Consider the following 19,521-nt stretch of genomic DNA (forward strand, 5'->3'; position numbering starts at 1 on the left):
ATTTTATCTGTTTTTCCCTATTCTGGCTTGTGTTCCTTCCCCCTTCTTGTGAAGCACCTGGTCACAATCAACTCTTTTAGTGAAGACTGAAGTAAAATAGGCATCAACCTCCTCAGCCTTCTTGATATCGTCTGTTATTAGCTCTCCTTCCCTCTTACGTAGCAGACCTACACTTTCCTTTGTCTTACCCTTGCTCCTAATGTATTTATAGAACCTCTTCTTATTGCCTGGTATGTCCTTGCTAGGTGTAACTTATTTTATATCTTAGCATTCCTGGTTTTTTCCCTACATTCTTGGCTTGTTCTTTTCTACTCATCCGTAGCAATTTGTCCCTGTTTCCACTTGATAATGTTCAGGTCACTAAAGAGTGCCTGATGCAGCCGTATTGGCCTCTCAGGAGGCTTCATGTCATTCATGACTCCAAATTGATAGATTTTTAAGGCTGGAGCATAAGGGCGGCAGAATCAAGTTTGTTGTCAGGCCAAAGAGCTCGAGGGTTTTCAGTCTGATGGAATCTGTACCTTTAATGACCCGGCTTTGGGATTTTGTCCCTGTGGGTTTGTGCACAGGAAGGTGGGAAGGGAGCTGTGGGGTCCTCTTTCATGATCAACACCACGCTGAAAGCTGTGCAAGGAGCCTGAACTCTACGGGTGTGCCTGGTTGGGAGAAACCTTGGGGCAGCCCCATCATGTTCTTTCGGGGAAAATTCACCCCTTGGCAGAAGGGCTGCAAAGGGACCTGAGCACCATCAACCCTTTAACACAGGACATTGTCAGGCCCTCCTTCCTGGAGTGTACTAAACCATCAGGGAGTGATTTCTTTGGGTGTTATGGGCTACCTGTCTCATAGAACCAAGAGGGCAAAGGGCGTTACCCACTTTCTAGATGGAACCTGCAGTAAATCAGGGAGGCTAAAGCACTGCATGCCCTGAGTGCTAAATTTTCCAAAGTGACAATTGATTTTGGGCGTCTCAAAACTTAGAGAGACTTTGAAGGGGCCACATTTTCGGAGGGCAGCTGCTCAGCACTTTCTGAAAACCAGGCCCCTTTGAGGACATCCCGTGTTGGGCACCCATAGTTGCTAGTCACTTTTAACAAGTTGGGCCTTAGTGTCTGGATCTCTGCTGCAATAGGGATAGGGGTTGGGTCTCTTTAATGAGGATGGTGTGTGACTCCTAGTTGGGGGTTTTCATTGGCCAGTAGCAAAATCAGGTGATTCACTATGGTTCATGTCCCTAATCTCCTCCCACAATATGGAAGCAGAGGACAAGAGTTTAGGTTTGCAGAATGGCAATTTATTACGCACAGGAGCCCTGGTGAGCAGCATTGCAACAGCTGCTAAGCGGCGGATAGAAGCAGACACTCGGAAGCTGTTGAGATTGTTATGAGCCTGGCTTCCGATGGTGCTTCCAGCGGAGGAGAAATGGAGCCACAGCTGGGTCTGGCAGCATCGGCTCGCTTTCATCTCCTCTCTTTCTGGATCTTCTTAGCCAAGGGCGATACCTATACCGGCACGAATGATTTTCCCTTTATGTCGACGAAGAAACCTGCCAGCTCTTTTCCTGAATCTACTCCAGCGGCCCCGTGTGACGATATTAGGCTAGAGAGAAAAGAAGTCAGGGTTAGCATCTCCACGCAGACTGAAACTGGCTCCTGCAGCTCAGGGAATGTTACTTTGTTCTCTCTTGTGTTTCATTTGTTATTAGCAATGACTAGAAGCCCCAACTTTGAGGAGGGCTGCGGTAGTTGCTGTAACCCACGCACAGTGGGCGACAGTCTCTGCCCCAAGGGGATTACAGCCGAGATAGACAGAGGGGTAAAGGGTGAGGGGTGAGAGCGTGACATGCCTGAGGTCACACAGCTGGTCAGTAGCAGAGCAGGAAGTAGAGCCCAGGTCTCCTGAGTCCCAGTCCAGTGCCCTCTCCCCTGAAGCACATGGCCTCTCCAGAACAACAGAGAGCATCCGGCCAGTGTCACTGTGGGCCTAGGTGGCTAGTGGGGGAGAGGAGTAGCCTTCAGGAGCGAGTGTTCCCGTTGGACTCTGGACAGGGGGTGACATCGCTCTGTGGCTCTGAGGGAGGGGCAGGAGCTTGCCTGCTGGGGGGACAGTGTGCTAGGGTGGTGCCATTGAAGGCACAGGATTATAGACTCAGCCCTTATCCCCTCGCCCTTTACTGTCTGTAACACTTACACCCACCTTGGGCAGGTCCCTGCTGTAGAGTAAGAAGGAAGGGCCATGCCTGGGGCCTTTTGTCTGCTGTGTGGGACCGGGGGCCATTCAGTGTCTGCATCATACAACGTATTTAAACGTCAATGCCAAACAAAGGCAGATGGTGAGGATCCTCCCCAGAGCCCCCTGCCCTGGCCCCGCTCCCAGGCACCGTCTGGAGCTTTAGGTTTCTTACGTATCCCAGGGAGATTCGAATTTCCTTCCCGCGGTTCTGCTGGCAGCTGCAGGGTTCCACCTCCAGGCTCATGGGGCAGGCGGCCTTTGCCAGCTCACTGCCAGCAGGTGGAGCTGGACACTTGTTCTGGGAACACTTGTGCAGTGTGAAATACCTGGCCAGGATCTCAGCGAGGGAAACCCTTAGCCCTGCCTCAGCCGAGCTGTGAGCAGAGAGGAGGCCGTCTCGGGCACTCACCTCCTCAGATGCCTCCTCGCATTTGATAATGACGGAAGCAGGGTCCTGTTCAGTGGAGAAGAATCCAGAGCAGTCTTTGACCAGCTGTAAAGGAGAGAAAAGAGACCTCAGCATCTTACTGTCAGGGAGCGCTAACGCTCAGGCCTCTTGCATGTGGAGACCTGCTTCCCAGGGTGGGTTGGTCACAAGTTAAAGAGGACGTTGGGAGGCTCAGTCTTCGGCCTGGTTTGGACATCACCCTGGATCAGGACCCCATTGCGAGAGGAACTGTACAAACACAGACCAGAAAGATGATCCCTGCCCTGAGGAGCTTTCAATCTAAGTAGCCTTTGCTCATGTTCAATAGTTCCTTACTTTGCGAGCAGTCACTTTGCGATTCCTTGTGTACTCCAGATGAGTGAGAGGGGCCCACAGAGAACAGCATATGGGTAAATGTAGATATAGACAAGGAGAGAATGAGCCAAAATCTGTACTCAGTTGAGCCAAGTGAAGCAGGATTTCTGTTAGGACAGAGCATACCTATAGAATTGGAAGCATGGACGTGCAGTTAAAGCACTGGGCTGCCATTCGGGAGACCTGGGTGGAATTCCCCACTCTGCCACTGTCCTGGTGTGTCACCTTGAGTGAGTCACATCACCCACCAGTGAGACGGGGATAAGAGCACTCCCTCTCGGCCAGCCTGTCTCTGTCTGGTCTATTTAGATTGTGAACTCTTTGGGGCGAAGCAGGGACTGTCTGAGTTTATGCAACACTTGGCACCATGCGGCCCTGATCTCATTAGGAACGTCAGTGCACCATGAATAATATTTTACACGAGCTGCATCCCCTTCTCCTTTTGACTTCAGTGAGGGTTCCCCGGTAGAACGGTGCCCCAGCTGACAACAGCAAACTAGAGATTAAAAACCATCCAGTCCTATAATGTCCCATGGCCCCATTCTTTCCTTTATGTCTCTGCTGGAAACACACGTTTTCTGTGAGGCTTCAGGACCTGACAGATGCTATTGGTCAACTTAAAGTGCAGAGGGAGGTGTCTCCATGCAGCAAGTGATCCTTACCCCATCTTCTTTGAATTCACACTGGCTGATGTCACGTTTCTCTTTTACCGGGCACACTGTCTCTTGAACAGTGAATGTCAGCGGCTGGATAGTTTTTGAAGACACGTCCTAAGAAGAAATTCAATGAAAGAACAAAATAAACATTCACTGTGACCAACAAGGCACCAGGCTCCACTTTGGCCTTGTAATTATTTTCTATTCTATTACAGTATCGCCAAGAGGCATAGACTGGCATCAGATCCGCATTGTGCTAGGAGCTGCTCAAACACATACGCAGATGAGGCCCTTATGCAAAAAGATTCCAGTCTAAGCAGAATGTAAGTATTGACTTGTTCTAGTCCAGTGGTTCTCAAACTTATTTGATCGCACCCCCCTTCTTCGTATCTATAGTCATTTATCTCTCCCCCCTCTCCCGCCACTCAAATACACAGACTGCTTCCCAGGGGGTCAGAGAGCAGCGGCTGCGGGGTGGGCGTCCAGCTCTGTAGGCAGCACCCCGCCAGCAGCAGCGCAGAATAAGGGTGGGGTGGCAATGCGAAATATCACTTTTCACAGCACACTTAGTGTCCCGTTGCCACTCTTACTTCTGCACTGCTGCTGTTACCCCGGGGCTGACAGCCAGGTCCCCACTGCCCAGTGCTGACAACCGGAGCCCTGCCATTGCCTCCAGGTGAGTCATTGCGGGACGGGGAAAAGAACCCAAGCCTGGGCTGTCTCCTGGTGAGGGACTGGGGGGATGGGAGGGAGAGCCTGGGTGGCAGGATTCTGGCAGTGACTGACTCAGGGCAGCGGCATTCAGACCGTGACTGTCCCAGGGAGGCGGGGCCTCTGGCTGTCAGCCCCAGAGTGGCAGGACTCAATCTCTTCCCTTTATCCCCTCCCACCACTGCCTGGGTGTGCACGGCCATTCTGCATGACGCCCAATCCGCCAGGGCTGACAGTATGTATTTGTACAGCACCTAGCACAATGGGGCCATGGTCTTGGCTGGAACCTGTAGATGCTGCTGGGTTATAAATAATATATCAATTCGGTCCCTCCAGGAAGAATAGTGCCCAGCGCTTTGTTGCCACTTAATAAATAATGACAATACGGGATTATCAAATGTCTTTATTTTAAATCTGTCTTCTACATACTACTAAATATGAATTCTCTTCGCAAGGAGACCCAGGGAGGCATTTAATTCAAATAATTTTTCCTCTTAACCCTTTTTAAACCTTCCAAATTCCATGCCTTTAATGACCAATAATCAGTATTTATTTGTAAAGTTTCAGAACCCAGACAAACAAAACAAAACAAGTGTATTATTTTAAGAACACTCAAGAATTGTGAGCCAATTGCATGATTTTTTCAGGGCAGACTCATTCTCTTTGAACACTTATGCTGGCTACCGCCTTTGTGCCAGGCGCTGTACAAACACAGAGTAAGACGGTCCCTGCCCCGAGTTGCTCAGAGTATAATTCAAATGGAAAACATGCTCTGCCTGCTGTATCTGAATGAACTGCTGCTCTCAGGCCCTTCCTCTGCAGCGGCACCAGGAAGCTGCTGTGTGGTAATACAGGGAAATAGCTGTCTGGCTGCTACCCGTCCCTGCACATATTTCACTCCCTCTTTATAACCAATTTTGGCCATGCTGCTTTCAGTGACTCGAGTTGGCTGGTCTATAAATTCCCTGTCGTTCCCCTTCCCCTAACCACTGCCTACTTGGATTGTGAGCAGAAACTGTCTTTCATGAGTGCCTGGAGGGTACCTAGCCCATAGCCAGCACCACCAGAAATCAGCCCTGGCTAATAACAGCAAGGGTGCAAATACCAGACTGTAGGTACAGGAGTCTAGCATCAGAGGCCAGCGATTTCCCATTGACCTGCTCTATGAGCTCAAGCGGCATCGAATATACACAGGCCACAAAGCGATTCCCCAGGTCACTCACCCAGTCTGGCTGCGGCTCAGCTTCCAGGAGCCGATAGGCCAGTGTTATATCTGGATCTTGGTTGTAGATCTGAACTGCAGCTAAAACCGCATCCTCGTGGCTTGGCAGAGGGGATGATGATGGCGCGGGGGCTGCTGTGACCGCCCCGACAATCAGCAGGACTTTCAGGCAGGTCTCCATCCTGTGCCCTGTGGGATTCAGTGAGAGCTGGGTGGGCAGCCCAATCACCCCTGGGGGAAGCCCTTTTATACGCTGCCTCCTCTGTATGGGCTAGTGCCTCATTGGCTGCCTGCTTCCATCCCCCCTTAACAGGTGACTTTTCCCCATCCATCTGCAGGACGTTTCTATTGGCCACCCTGCTGGAGCAGGCACAGAGGGGAGGTCGGTAAGAGGAAAAGGAGGATTTTTTCAAATAAATTGCTGAAATGGTGTGCACCAATTGCAAAACAACCCATGGTAGTGGGTAGGGGGTGTCCAGGGCCCCCTGTATTGGGAAAGGCTGAGCTACGTGTCTTAATTCTGTTGGGCCAGATCCTCGTCTGGTATAGCTGCCATATCTCCATTGGATTTCATGGATCTACGCTGATTTACATGAATAGAAGACCTGTCCCCTAAAGTCCAGACAACCAGAGCTTTACCCAACAGCTCTGTCCAGAAATCACACAACAATCATTCCCCTAGAGCCAGTCAGTAGGCCCAGGTCACTGGTTTTGATGGTGCCACCACTAAATCCAGGGGGACTGTACAGTGCATTAACAATGGATAACCACACATCGGACTGCTCCTGACAGGCCAACCTGCTCTTTTGTATCCCTAGCAATGGGGCTCCCTCGTATCCAATAGGAGGACCCTGTTACAAAGCCTGAGAGATTTTTCTACCATGAAAAGAAAAGGAGTACTTGTGGCACCTTAGAGACTAACCAATCAAATAAATTGGTTAGTCTCTAAGGTGCCACAAGTACTCCTTTTCTTTTTGCGAATACAGACTAGCACGGCTGCTACTCTGAAACCTTCTATTATGTAGTCCTCCTGTGAGTCAGTCTAACCCGTCCCTTCTTAATGTTATCCCATTGCTCCTAGTCATACCCCTAGCCCCCTTTCCAAATGTATCCCCCTCTCACGGGGTTAAGTCCTTTGTAGGCTGCTATCCTTTTTTCATTCTCCTGTATTTACAGTTGGCCAATTTTCAGTGCACGTGGCTGTGTCCCTACCAAAGAAAAGTTGAATTAATTTTGAGAGTCTGATTTCATGAGGCACTGTCTCAAATGTGTTACTAAAAGCCAGTTATATCCTATCTGCCACTTCCTCTTCATCCACTGGTCCTGCAGTTCTGTCAAGCACCATCAAACTATCGGATCTCTTCTGTGTGCTTCGAGCACGTTCTCTGTGTCCTCTGTGTGGTGCTCTCACAATACTTTCCCTCCTACATAAAATACAGTCAACAGTGTGGACGGTAATCCTGGCTGAGAAGTCCCCTTCATCAGGATTCTGCTGCGGGATAAGAACAGGAAGTCTCAGGATTCTTTCTTCAGCTCATTTCCTGCACATTCTGGCTGACCATTTACTACGGTTTGGTAATCCAGGCAGGACAGTCGGGGTTTGTAACTGACAATTCCATCGCTCCCTGTGCGGTGTGTGAATTAAAGCTGGTGCTGCGTCACGTGGGGTTGGGTGGCAGTGCGCTCGTACCACTTACTTCTCTATCAGTCAGTTGCTAGAAGTTCTTGAAGTGTCTTATAACACTCCCCTATTAGCTCATCTGATCCTTGTGTCATTATAACATTTAATTTACTTATTATAATTATTGTAAAACCATAATCACAAAATCATATTTTGTCCACCTAAAATTTCCCTCTCAGCCTAGGCAGTGCCTCTTGCATGTGCCCCCCTGGGGTACAGCTTGATGCAGAGTTGTACTTGGTCACAGTTTGGATTCTGATGACTGAATTTGGCCATTATTTTGCAAACCCTGTCAACTCCATGTGTGACTTCCCAGCAAGTCACTTTATCTGTCTGAGGCTCAGTTCCCCATCTGTGAATAGCGATCCTTACTTTCTCCCACTCTTCGTCCGTGTGGCCTGTTTAGACTGAACACTCATAAAGGCAAGGACTCTCCTGTTATGTCTGCGTACAGCGCTTAGCATAATAGACCTTGGTTGGTGTGTGTAGGTGCTAGCGTCCTATGAATAAGAAGACTGAGGTGCATGGCGGTGAAGAATTCAGCTCCTAGTATTTATCTCCGGGCACTCCATTGAATAGTGGTTGCTCTGAGAGTCCCACTGCAGCTCTGTTGCTGCCCCAAGGTTTGGCACTGCTCAGCCAAGGGGCCTGCAAACATTTGCCGTCTCCTTCTTGAGGGTGCATCTGTAACAAGATGTTGCTTTTGTATCTGTCAGATGTCCCCCTGCTTTCTCCTTGCAGCTTTCCAGCACAAACCTGATCACTGAACCCTGCTTATCCCAACACTCCTGCTTAACTGAAATGTGCGGGGTTCTTCTCGGTTTGCCCTGTGTTACCAGCGTGTCTGCACTGCAGTGAAATCCTCTGAGCACGGAGCACAGGCTCTTCCGTCTGCAGCACAACCTGCCCTTGGGAAACTGACCAGCATTTATCCCTCCTGGCTGTCCAGGTCCCTCAAGCAGCTCTTTCTCCAGACCTCATTGGCATATCCTCCCTGTATGCCCAGTCCACCAGATCTGGAGGGAAGCTGCCTCCTTCATAGCCAGCCAGCACCTCACTCCTGTGTCCCCACTCCCCAGATCCTGGAATCCAGCCTCTCTCTCCAGGGCTAACCAGTATTGATTCCAACACAATCCTCACCTCTCGTACGGTCCCCACAACCATGCCATGCAGCAGGCTCCTCCAGAACTCCCCAGCTCACTTCTTTGGAAGAGCCAGGGAGCTGCCCCTGCAGGCCTTGAACTCTGTTGCCAGAGTTTGGAGGATCTGGAGCACACAGATAGAAGCCTCAGATTTCAGGAATCCCCACTTGTTTTCATAGAGCTTTGTGTGTCCTCCTGAAGCCTTCAGCTAATGAGAGACCCCTAGTTTGCATGAAATGCTTTTAAGACAGGTTGGTTTAAAGGGGACCATGGGGCCATCCCAGTGCAGGCTGGCCTTAAAGACTGCCCTCATCATTGGTGGCTACCAGCCAAGTCCAGGCTTCATTCCTGGATACGGTGCTTGGCGCAATGGGACTCTGATACCGGCACTGAATGGGGGCTGCTGTGATGCAAATCACTGATAATAAGTAATTTTGCCATGAATTTTTCCCTAGAAACAGCTCTTTCGAGTTTTCAAATACCCTGTGTCCGTCACACACACAATACAGATATCTCAGAACACTACACACCTGTTGTGACTCACACATGTGTGTTGTGTCCTCTTGTGTTGGCCAGTCTGTGATTTACCTTTAGGAGAACTAAAGCGCCTTTCCTTTCTCGGGGTATACTTTCATTAGAGGAGACAAAGATAAATGGCATTTCTGTGCCTGGAACTCCCTGAAATGGAGATTATAATATTTCTCTAGACCTGGGTCTCTGAAGTGTTGGGAGGGTTTGTGATGGTGCCCCCCATAAGGCTTTATGGAAATATGCTTATGAATGTATAAATGACATAACTAGAATATGTTTCATGCTACGTGTGCCATGTAACATATCTCTGTAGAGGTTATGATCTACTGAATCTATTAATCCTATTTGTATGCATGTGTCATTTTTGTATTCGAAGTTCTGAATATTGGCTGCTTACTGGCTTGATTTTTAAGTAGCCTTTGTAAAGCATTTGGTCAGCTTCTTGAGAAAGGAATGTGCAAATTAAGTGCCCAATCAAGAAGCACTTAAGGGACAATGGATCTTGGAAGGCTCCAATCCACATAAGAAGTCTACATGAAGACGTTCAAGGTAGCAGATAAGCAATGGCTTCTGCCTGTAAAAACGGAGTCATGCATGGATATGTGACTCCAAAATGAGTCATGCATGGATATGCGACTCCAGAACTCCATCTTGGAGCTGGACTTTGCACTTTGAGAGAGGAGGGGGTCTCCACCCACAAGAAAAAGTCTATTTAAAGCCGTGGGAGACCCCTCCATTTTGTCTTCAGCTTGCTCAAGAGACGGCCTCTCCACCCCCAAGGATTCCTGAAAGAAACTGGAACAAAGGACAGAAACTACAAGAGGTGTGAGTGATTGCTGGACCCCGACTAGAAGGAGACTAGTCTGTAAAAGGAAGCTCACTGGAATTCCTCTAAGGGTGAGGTTTTATCTGTATTCAGTTTTTTTACTGTATTAGACATAGACTTGCGTGTTTTGTTTTATTTTGCTTGGTAATTCACTTTGTTCTGTCTGTTAGTACTTGGAACCACTTAAATCCTACTTTCTGTATTTAATAAAATCACTTTTTACTTATTAAGTAACCCAGGGTATGTATTAATACCCGGGGCTGGGGGGGGGGGCGCAAACAGCTGTGCATATCTCTCTATCAGTGTTATAGACGGCAAACAATTTATGAGTTTATCCTGTATAAGCTTTATACAGGGTAAAAGAGATTTATTTGGGGTTTGGATCCCATTGGGAGTTGGGCAACTGAGTGTTAAAGACAGGAACACTTCTTAAGCTGCTTTCAGTTTAAGCCTGCAGCTTTGGGGCACGTGGTTCAGACCCTGGGTCTGTGCTGGAGCAGGCTGGCATGTCTGGCTCAACAAGACGGGGGGCTGGAGGCCCAGGCTGGCAGGGAAAGCAGGGGCAGAAGTAGTCTTGGCACTTCCCAAGTGGATTTCTGTGATCGAACCCATCACAGGGTTAATGAGACAATGTCTGAGTAAAATGTAATATACATTCTGCTATTAGAGCAAAGTACTTCGACCTGAAAGAGCTAAGGACAGAGGCTATTCAGAATGGGTCACCCGCTCCCAACGACACAGCACTGTAACGTTATGTCAGTTGCAGGTTTGCTTCCCAAATGCTATGGTATTTCTTTGTGAATGCAGGAAATAGAAGTTAGTTGGGTAACACCCCCAGCAGTTTGCTCACTGGAATAAAGTTTCTAGTCCATTTCTTTGCTGGGCTAAGTAGAACCCCAATTCCCCAGTATTGTGCAGACAGACAGACACTGGCACCCGTGTGGCACCCCATTCTGTCTTCATTGGGGTGCATGTGGGCACAGGGTTCTGTCCTTTAGAATAACTGCAGATTTGGGGCTTAAAAGTTGGAGTGCTTGTACTGTTCAGAGTAGAAATATGGTGCATTTTTTAATAGTGACGGTAATTGACCACGGGAACAATTTACCTCGGGATGTTCTGGATTCTGCATCACTTGCAGGCTTTCAGTCAGGACTGGATCTCTTTCTAAAAGAGATGCTCTCACTCAAATGTAAGCTACAGGCTTGAGGCAGAAATGATTGGCTGAGGTTCTTTGGCCTGTCCTATTTTCTGCAGCAGGTCGGACTAGATGACCACAATTGTCCCTGGCAGCCTTAACAACTATGACTGTATGAAAACTATGAAGGTCGGCAGCAACGCTTCAGTTACATATTTAATGTGGTTCTGTCAAGGCTGATTCCCCACTCTGGCAGTTCGAGTGCAGAAGGTGGGGGCCCGCAAGGATTTTTAAAAATTAATACTTACCACTCCAGGCTTGTATTAAACTCCCAGGTAAAAGTGGAATCTCCTTCCTTTGAAGTTTTTAAGGTCAGGCTTGACAAAGCCCAGGTTGGAATGATTTAGTTGGGGATTGGTCCTGCTTTGAGCAGGGGGAGGGTCTAGATACCTCCTGAGGTCCCTTCCAGCCCTGTTAATCTATGATTGTATGATTCCCAAGGTTACAGCTTTTCTCTGACATTGGCTTGGGAAACACTGCCACCACCCAAATGGAAAACCCTTTTTTGAAACCCAGGAAGGTGCACTTGGGAATTCCTTCCTGTGGGGTACCCTGCAGCCCTTTCACACATACCCCTCCAGGGAAGAGCTGAGAAAGAAAACAAAGGAAATTAGCTGTTGCCACCAGCTAATTAAGCAGCATATGCATAAACCTCTTGGGACACCAAAAATCCAATCCTGTTCTTTAAAAAGGTAAATTTTATTAAAAACAAAAAGAAAGACATACATCTGGAACTTAGGCTTTTGCTAGATTTTAAAAGAGGAATTCCAAAAATTAAGCACCCAAAATAACTTTCTTGGGGTTCAACTTAAAGGTTACAAGCATACAAAAGCATCTGGGGTTAGCACAGAGGAGTCCACAAGCCAATAAGAAATAAAAGAAATAACCCTAATCGCGTTTTCCGCCCCTTCCTCATAGGTCAGGTTTTCTAAACCTTTTATCATTTTGGTTACTCTCTTCTGGTCTCTCTCCAATTTGTTATGTATTTTTTAAAGTGTGGCCCCCACAACTAGACACGGCACTCCAGCTGGGGTCTCACCCGTGCCCAGTAGAATGGAACAATGATCTCCTGGGTCTTACATATGACATATCTCTTAAGACACCCCAGAATGATGTTAAGCTTTTTCAAAATAGCATCCCGTCATTGGCTCATACTCAGTTTCTGATCTACCGTAGCCCTGAGATTCATTTCTGCAGTATTGCCACCTAGTCAGTCATTCCCCATTATGTATTTGTGCAGTTGATTTATTCTTCCTTGGTGTTGCACTTGGACTTGTCTTTATTGAGTATTATTTTGTTGATCTCAAAAAAGTTCTCCAATTGATCAAGGTGATTTTGAATTTTAATCCTGTCCTGCAAAATTCTCGTAATCCCGCTCAGCTTGATGGCCTCTGCAAATTTCATAAGCGTACTCTCCACTCAGTTATCCACCTCATTAATGAAAATATTGAATAGTAACGGCCGCAGGACAGACCACTGGAGACCCCATTAAATACACCCTCCCAGTTTGACAGTGAACATTCATAACTACTGTTTGAGAATGTTTTTTCAACCGTTGTAGAACCCACCTCTAAGTATTTCATCTTCACAACTTTTCTCTCATTTGCTTGTGTGGGACTGTGTCAAAAGCTTTACTAAAATCAAGAAATAGGACATCTATTGCTTCACCCTTCATCTACTACTCATCATTCTGTTCTATTCTAGGCTCTTACACATGGATTGTTTAATGGTCTCTTTGAGTAACTTTCCAGGTATCGAAGTTAGGCTGACTATCTGTAATTCCTCAGGTCCTCTTTCTTCCCTTTCTTAAAGAGAAAGTTTAATGTTAAAAGAGTTTAAGTTTAAAGAGAAATGTTTTCCCTTCTGTAGTCCTCTGGGACCACACCCATCCTCCATGAGTTCCAGAAGATAATCACTATGGGTTCAAAGATTGCTTCATCTACTTCCTTAAGTATGCTAGGGTGAATGGCGGACAGCCTTGCCAACTTGAATACATCTAACTTATTTCAATATTTTATCTGTTTTTCCCTATTCTGGCTTGTGTTCCTTCCCCCTTCTTGTGAAGCACCTGGTCACAATCAACTCTTTTAGTGAAGACTGAAGTAAAATAGGCATCAACCTCCTCAGCCTTCTTGATATCGTCTGTTATTAGCTCTCCTTCCCTCTTACGTAGCAGACCTACACTTTCCTTTGTCTTACCCTTGCTCCTAATGTATTTATAGAACCTCTTCTTATTGCCTGGTATGTCCCTTGCTAGGTGTAACTTATTTTATATCTTAGCATTCCTGGTTTTTTCCCTACATTCTTGGCTTGTTCTTTTCTACTCATCCGTAGCAATTTGTCCCTGTTTCCACTTGATAATGTTCAGGTCACTAAAGAGTGCCTGATGCAGCCGTATTGGCCTCTCAGGAGGCTTCATGTCATTCATGACTCCAAATTGATAGATTTTTAAGGCTGGAGCATAAGGGCGGCAGAATCAAGTTTGTTGTCAGGCCAAAGAGCTCGAGGGTTTTCAGTCTGATGGAATTTGTACCTTTAATGACCCGGCTTTGGGATTTTGTCCCTGTGGGTTTGTGCACAGGAAGGTGGGAAGGGAGCTGTGGGGTCCTCTTTCATGATCAACACCACGCTGAAAGCTGTGCAAGGAGCCTGAACTCTACGGGTGTGCCTGGTTGGGAGAAACCTTGGGGCAGCCCCATCATGTTCTTTCGGGGAAAATTCACCCCTTGGCAGAAGGGCTGCAAAGGGACCTGAGCACCATCAACCCTTTAACACAGGACATTGTCAGGCCCTCCTTCCTGGAGTGTACTAAACCGTCAGGGAGTGATTTCTTTGGGTGTTATGGGCTACCTGTCTCATAGAACCAAGAGGGCAAAGGGCGTTACCCACTTTCTAGATGGAACCTGCAGTAAATCAGGGAGGCTAAAGCACTGCATGCCCTGAGTGCTAAATTTTCCAAAGTGACAATTGATTTTGGGCGTCTCAAAACTTAGAGAGACTTTCAAAGGGGCCACATTTTCGGAGGGCAGCTGCTCAGCACTTTCTGAAAACCAGGCCCCTTTGAGGACATCCCGTGTTGGGCACCCATAGTTGCTAGTCACTTTTAACAAGTTGGGCCTTAGTGTCTGGATCTCTGCTGCAATAGGGATAGGGGTTGGGTCTCTTTAATGAGGATGGTGTGTGACTCCTAGTTGGGGGTTTTCATTGGCCAGTAGCAAAATCAGGTGATTCACTATGGTTCATGTCCCTACTCTCCTCCCACAATATGGAAGCAGAGGACAAGAGTTTAGGTTTGCAGAATGGCAATTTATTACGCACAGGAGCCCTGGTGAGCAGCATTGCAACAGCTGCTAAGCGGCGGATAGAAGCAGACACTCGGAAGCTGTTGAGATTGTTATGAGCCTGGCTTCCGATGGTGCTTCCAGCAGAGGTGAAATGGAGCCACATCTGGGTCTGGCAGCATCGGCTCGCTTTCATCTCCTCTCTTTCTGGATCTTCTTAGCCAAGGGCGATACCTATACCGGCACGAATGATTTTCCCTTTATGTCGACGAAGAAACCTGCCAGCTCTTTTCCTGAATCTACTCCAGCGGCCCCGTGTGACGATATTAGGCTAGAGAGAAAAGAAGTCAGGGTTAGCATCTCCACGCAGACTGAAACTGGCTCCTGCAGCTCAGGGAATGTTACTTTGTTCTCTCTTGTGTTTCATTTGTTATTAGCAATGACTAGAGGCCCCAACTTTGAGGAGGGCTGCGGTAGTTGCTGTAACACACGCACAGTGGGCGACAGTCTCTGCCCCAAGGGGATTACAGCCGAGATAGACAGAGGGGTAAAGGGTGAGGGGTGAGAGCGTGACATGCCTGAGGTCACACAGCTGGTCAGTAGCAGAGCAGGAAGTAGAGCCCAGGTCTCCTGAGTCCCAGTCCAGTGCCCTCTCCCCTGAAGCACATGGCCTCTCCAGAACAACAGAGAGCATCCGGCCAGTGTCACTGTGGGCCTAGGTGGCTAGTGGGGGAGAGGAGTAGCCTTCAGGAGTGAGTGTTCCCGTTGGACTCTGGACAGGGGGTGACATCGCTCTGTGGCTCTGAGGGAGGGGCAGGAGCTTGCCTGCTGGGGGGACAGTGTGCTAGGGTGGTGCCATTGAAGGCACAGGATTATAGACTCAGCCCTTATCCCCTCGCCCTTTACTGTCTGTAACCCTTACGCCCACCTTGGGCAGGTCCCTGCTGTAGAGTAAGAAGGAAGGGCCATGCCTGGGGCCTTTTGTCTGCTGTGTGGGACCGGGGGCCATTCAGTGTCTGCATCATACAACGTATTTAAACGTCAATGCCAAACAAAGGCAGATGGTGAGGATCCTCCCCAGAGCCCCCTGCCCTTGCCCCGCTCCCAGGCACCGTCTGGAGCTTTAGGTTTCTTACGTATCCCAGGGAGATTCGAATTTCCTTCCCGCGGTTCTGCTGGCAGCTGCAGGGTTCCACCTCCAGGCTCATGGGGCAGGCGGCCTTTGCCAGCTCACTGCCAGCAGGTGGAGCTGGACACTTGTTCTGGGAACACTTGTGCAGTGTGAAATACCTGGCCAGGATCTCAGCGAGGGAAACTCTTAGCCCTGCCTCAGCCCAGCTGCGAGCAGAGAGGAGGCCGTCTCGGGCACTCACCTCCTCAGATGCCTCCTCGCATTTGATAATGACGGAAGCAGGGTCCTGTTCAGTGGAGAAGAATCCAGAGCAGTCTTTGACCAGCTGTAAAGGAGAGAAAAGAGACCTCAGCATCTTACTGTCAGGGAGCGCTAACGCTCAGGCCTCTTGCATGTGGAGACCTGCTTCCCAGGGTGGGTTGGTCACAAGTTAAAGAGGACGTTGGGAGGCTCAGTCTTCGGCCTGGTTTGGACATCACCCTGGATCAGGACCCCATTGCGAGAGGAACTGTACAAACACAGACCAGAAAGATGATCCCTGCCCTGAGGAGCTTTCAATCTAAGTAGCCTTTGCTCATGTTCAATAGTTCCTTACTTTGCGAGCAGTCACTTTGCGATTCCTTGTGTACTCCAGATGAGTGAGAGGGGCCCACAGAGAACAGCATATGGGTAAATGTAGATATAGACAAGGAGAGAATGAGCCAAAATCTGTACTCAGTTGAGCCAAGTGAAGCAGGATTTCTGTTAGGACAGAGCATACCTATAGAATTGGAAGCTTGGACATGCAGTTAAAGCACTGGGCTGCCATTCGGGAGACCTGGGTGGAATTCCCCACTCTGCCACTGTCCTGGTGTGTCACCTTGAGTGAGTCACATCACCCACCAGTGAGACGGGGATAAGAGCACTCCCTCTCGGCCAGCCTGTCTCTGTCTGGTCTATTTAGATTGTGAACTATTTGGGGCGAAGCAGGGACTGTCTGAGTTTATGCAACACTTGGCACCATGCGGCCCTGATCTCATTAGGAACGTCAGTGCACCATGAATAATATTTTACACGAGCTGCATCCCCTTCTCCTTTTGACTTCAGTGAGGGTTCCCCGGTAGAACGGTGCCCCAGCTGACAACAGCAAACTAGAGATTAAAAACCATCCAGTCCTATAATTAGGGGATGGATGAATGGATGGATGTTGTTTGTGACATTGATGTAAGGATTGGTAAGGAGGCTACTGTGGAAAAGGCACTGTCCCATGGCCCCATTCCTTCCTTTATGTCTCTTCTGGAAACACACGTTTTCTGTGAGGCTTCGGGACCTGACAGATGCTATTGGTCAACTTAAAGTGCAGAGGGAGGTGTCTCCATGCAGCAAGTGATCCTTACCCCATCTTCTTTGAATTCACACTGGCTGATGTCGCGTTTCTCTTTTACCGGGCACACTGTCTCTTTAACAGTGAATGTCAGCGGCTGGATAGTTTTTGAAGACACGTCCTAAGAAGAAATTCAATGAAAGAACAAAATAAACATTCACTGTGAGCAACAAGGCACCAGGCTCCACTTTGGCCTTGTAATTATTTTCTATTCTATTACAGTATTGCCCAGAGGCCTAGACTGGCATCAGATCCGCATTGTGCTAGGAGCTGCTCAAACACATACGCAGATGAGGCCCTTATGCAAAAAGATTCCAGTCTAAGCAGAATGTAAGTATTGACTTGTTCTAGTCCAGTGGTTCTCAAACTTATTTGATCGCACCCCCCTTCTTCGTATCTATAGTCATTTATCTCTCCCCCCTCTCCCGCCACTCAAATACACAGACTGCTTCCCAGGGGGTCAGAGAGCAGCGGCTGCGGGGTGGGCGTCCAGCTCTGTAGGCAGCGCCCCGCCAGCAGCAGTGCAGAATAAGGGTGGGGTGGCAATGTGAAATATCACTTTTCACAGCACACTTAGTGTCCCGTTGCCACTCTTACTTCTGCACTGCTGCTGTTACCCTGGGGCTGACAGCCAGGTCCCCACTGCCCAGTGCTGACAACCGGAGCCCTGCCATTGCCTCCAGGTGAGTGATTGCGGGACGGGGAAAAGAACCCAAGCCTGGGCTGTCTCCTGGTGAGGGATTGGGGGGATGGGAGGGAGAGCCTGGGTGGCAGGATTCTGGCAGTGACTGACTCGGGGCAGCGGCATTCAGGCCGTGACTGTCCCAGGGAGGCAGGGCCTCTGGCTGTCAGCCCCAGAATGGCAGGACTCCATCTGTTCCCTTTATCCCCTCCCACCACTGCCTGGGTGTGCACGGCCATTCTGCATGAGCCCAATCCGCCAGGGCTGACAGTATGTATTTGTACAGCACCTAGCACAATGGGGCCATGGTCTTGGCTGGAACCTGTAGATGCTGCTGGGATATAAATAATATATCAATTCGGTCCCTCCAGGAAGAATAGTGCCCAGCGCTTTGTTGCCACTTAATAAATAATGACAATAAGGGATTATCAAATGTCTTTATTTTAAATCTGTCTTCTACATACTACTAAATATGAATTCTCTTCGCAAGGAGACCCAGGGAGGCATTTAATTCAAATAATTTTTCCTCTTAAACCTTTTTAAACCTTCCAAACTCCATGCCTTTAATGACCAATAATCAGTATTTATTTGTAAAGGCTCAGAACCCAGAAAAAAAAAAAAAACAAGTGTATTACTTTAAGAAGACTCAAGAATTGTGAGCCCATTGCATGATTTTTTCAGGGCTGACTCATTCTCTTTGAACACTTATGCTGGCCACCGCCTTTGTGCCAGGCGCTGTACAAACACAGAGTAAGACGGTCCCTGCCCCAAATTGCTCAGAGTATAATTCAAATGGAAAACATGCTCTGCCTGCTGTATCTGAATGAATTGCTGCTCTCAGGCCCTTCCTCTGCAGCGGCACCAGGAAGCTGCTGTGTGGTAATACAGGGAAATAGCTGTCTGGCTGCTACCCGTCCCTGCGCATATTTCACTCCCTCTTTATAACCAATTTTGGCCATGCTGCTTTCAGTGACTCGAGTTGGCTGGTCTATAAATTCCCTGTCGTTCCCCTTCCCCTAACCACTGCCTACTTGGATTGTGAGCAGAAACTGTCTTTCATGAGTGCCTGGAGGGTACCTAGCCCATAGCCAGCACCACCAGAAATCAGCCCTGGCTAATAACAGCAAGGGTGCAAATACCAGACTGTAGGTACAGGAGTCTAGCATCAGAGGCCAGCGATTTCCCATTGACCTGCTCTATGAGCTCAAGCGGCATCGAATATACACAGGCCACAAAGCGATTCCCCAGGTCACTCACCCAGTCTGGCTGTGGCTCAGCTTCCAGGAGCCGATAGGCCAGTGTTATATCTGGATCTTGGTTGTAGATCTGAACTGCAGCTAAAACCGCATCCTCGTGGCTTGGCAGAGGGGATGATGATGGCGCGGGGGCTGCTGTGACCGCCCCGACAATCAGCAGGACTTTCAGGCAGGTCTCCATCCTGTGCCCTGTGGGATTCAGTGAGAGCTGGGTGGGCAGCCCAATCACCCCTGGGGGAAGCCCTTTTATACGCTGCCTCCTCTGTATGGGCTAGTGCCTCATTGGCTGCCTGCTTCCATCCCCCCTTAACAGGTGACTTTTCCCCATCCATCTGCAGGACGTTTCTATTGGCCACCCTGCTGGAGCAGGCACAGAGGGGAGGTCGGTAAGAGGAAAAGGAGGATTTTTTCAAATAAATTGCTGAAATGGTGTGCACCAATTGCAAAACAACCCATGGTAGTGGGTAGGGGGTGTCCAGGGCCCCCTGTATTGGGAAAGGCTGAGCTACGTGTCTTAATTCTGTTGGGCCAGATCCTCGTCTGGTATAGCTGCCATAGCTCCATTGGATTTCATGGATCTACGCTGATTTACATGAATAGAAGACCTGTCCCCTAAAGTCCAGACAACCAGAGCTTTACCCAACAGCTCTGTCCAGAAATCACACAACAATCATTCCCCTAGAGCCAGTCAGTAGGCCCAGGTCACTGGTTTTGATGGTGCCACCACTAAATCCAGGGGGACTGTACAGTGCATTAACAATGGATAACCACACATCGGACTGCTCCTGACAGGCCAACCTGCTCTTTTG

General features: G+C 48.6%; 1 protein-coding gene across 1 annotated transcript; it reads right to left on the bottom strand.

Moving 5' to 3' along the window:
• Window positions 1-1,272: 1,272 nt before the first annotated feature.
• Window positions 1,273-18,929, bottom strand: LOC119565441. Its single transcript, XM_037891297.1, has 8 exons — window positions 18,714-18,929; window positions 16,788-16,895; window positions 15,649-15,736; window positions 10,957-10,967; window positions 5,625-5,831; window positions 3,697-3,804; window positions 2,642-2,725; window positions 1,273-1,599 (listed from the first exon to the last, which is right to left on the bottom strand). Exons 1-8 carry the CDS (start codon window positions 18,891-18,893, stop codon window positions 1,486-1,488), a joined length of 900 nt encoding a protein of 299 aa, XP_037747225.1. The 5' UTR covers window positions 18,894-18,929; the 3' UTR covers window positions 1,273-1,485.
• Window positions 18,930-19,521: the final 592 nt, after the last annotated feature.

This window comes from Chelonia mydas, chromosome 2, assembly GCF_015237465.2.
Source record: "Chelonia mydas isolate rCheMyd1 chromosome 2, rCheMyd1.pri.v2, whole genome shotgun sequence".
Classification (NCBI taxonomy): Eukaryota; Metazoa; Chordata; order Testudines; family Cheloniidae; genus Chelonia; species Chelonia mydas.

Coding starts and splice junctions, on each gene's coding strand:
- LOC119565441 (XM_037891297.1), bottom strand. CDS start 18,893: ATGGAGACCTGCCTGAAAGTCCTGCTGATTGTCGGGGCGGTCACAGCA. Junction 16,896..18,713: donor CTGAGCCACAGCCAGACTGG/GTGAGTGACCTG, acceptor ATTTCTTCTTAG/GACGTGTCTTCAAAAACTAT. Junction 15,737..16,787: donor GTGAATTCAAAGAAGATGGG/GTAAGGATCACT, acceptor TCTCCTTTACAG/CTGGTCAAAGACTGCTCTGG.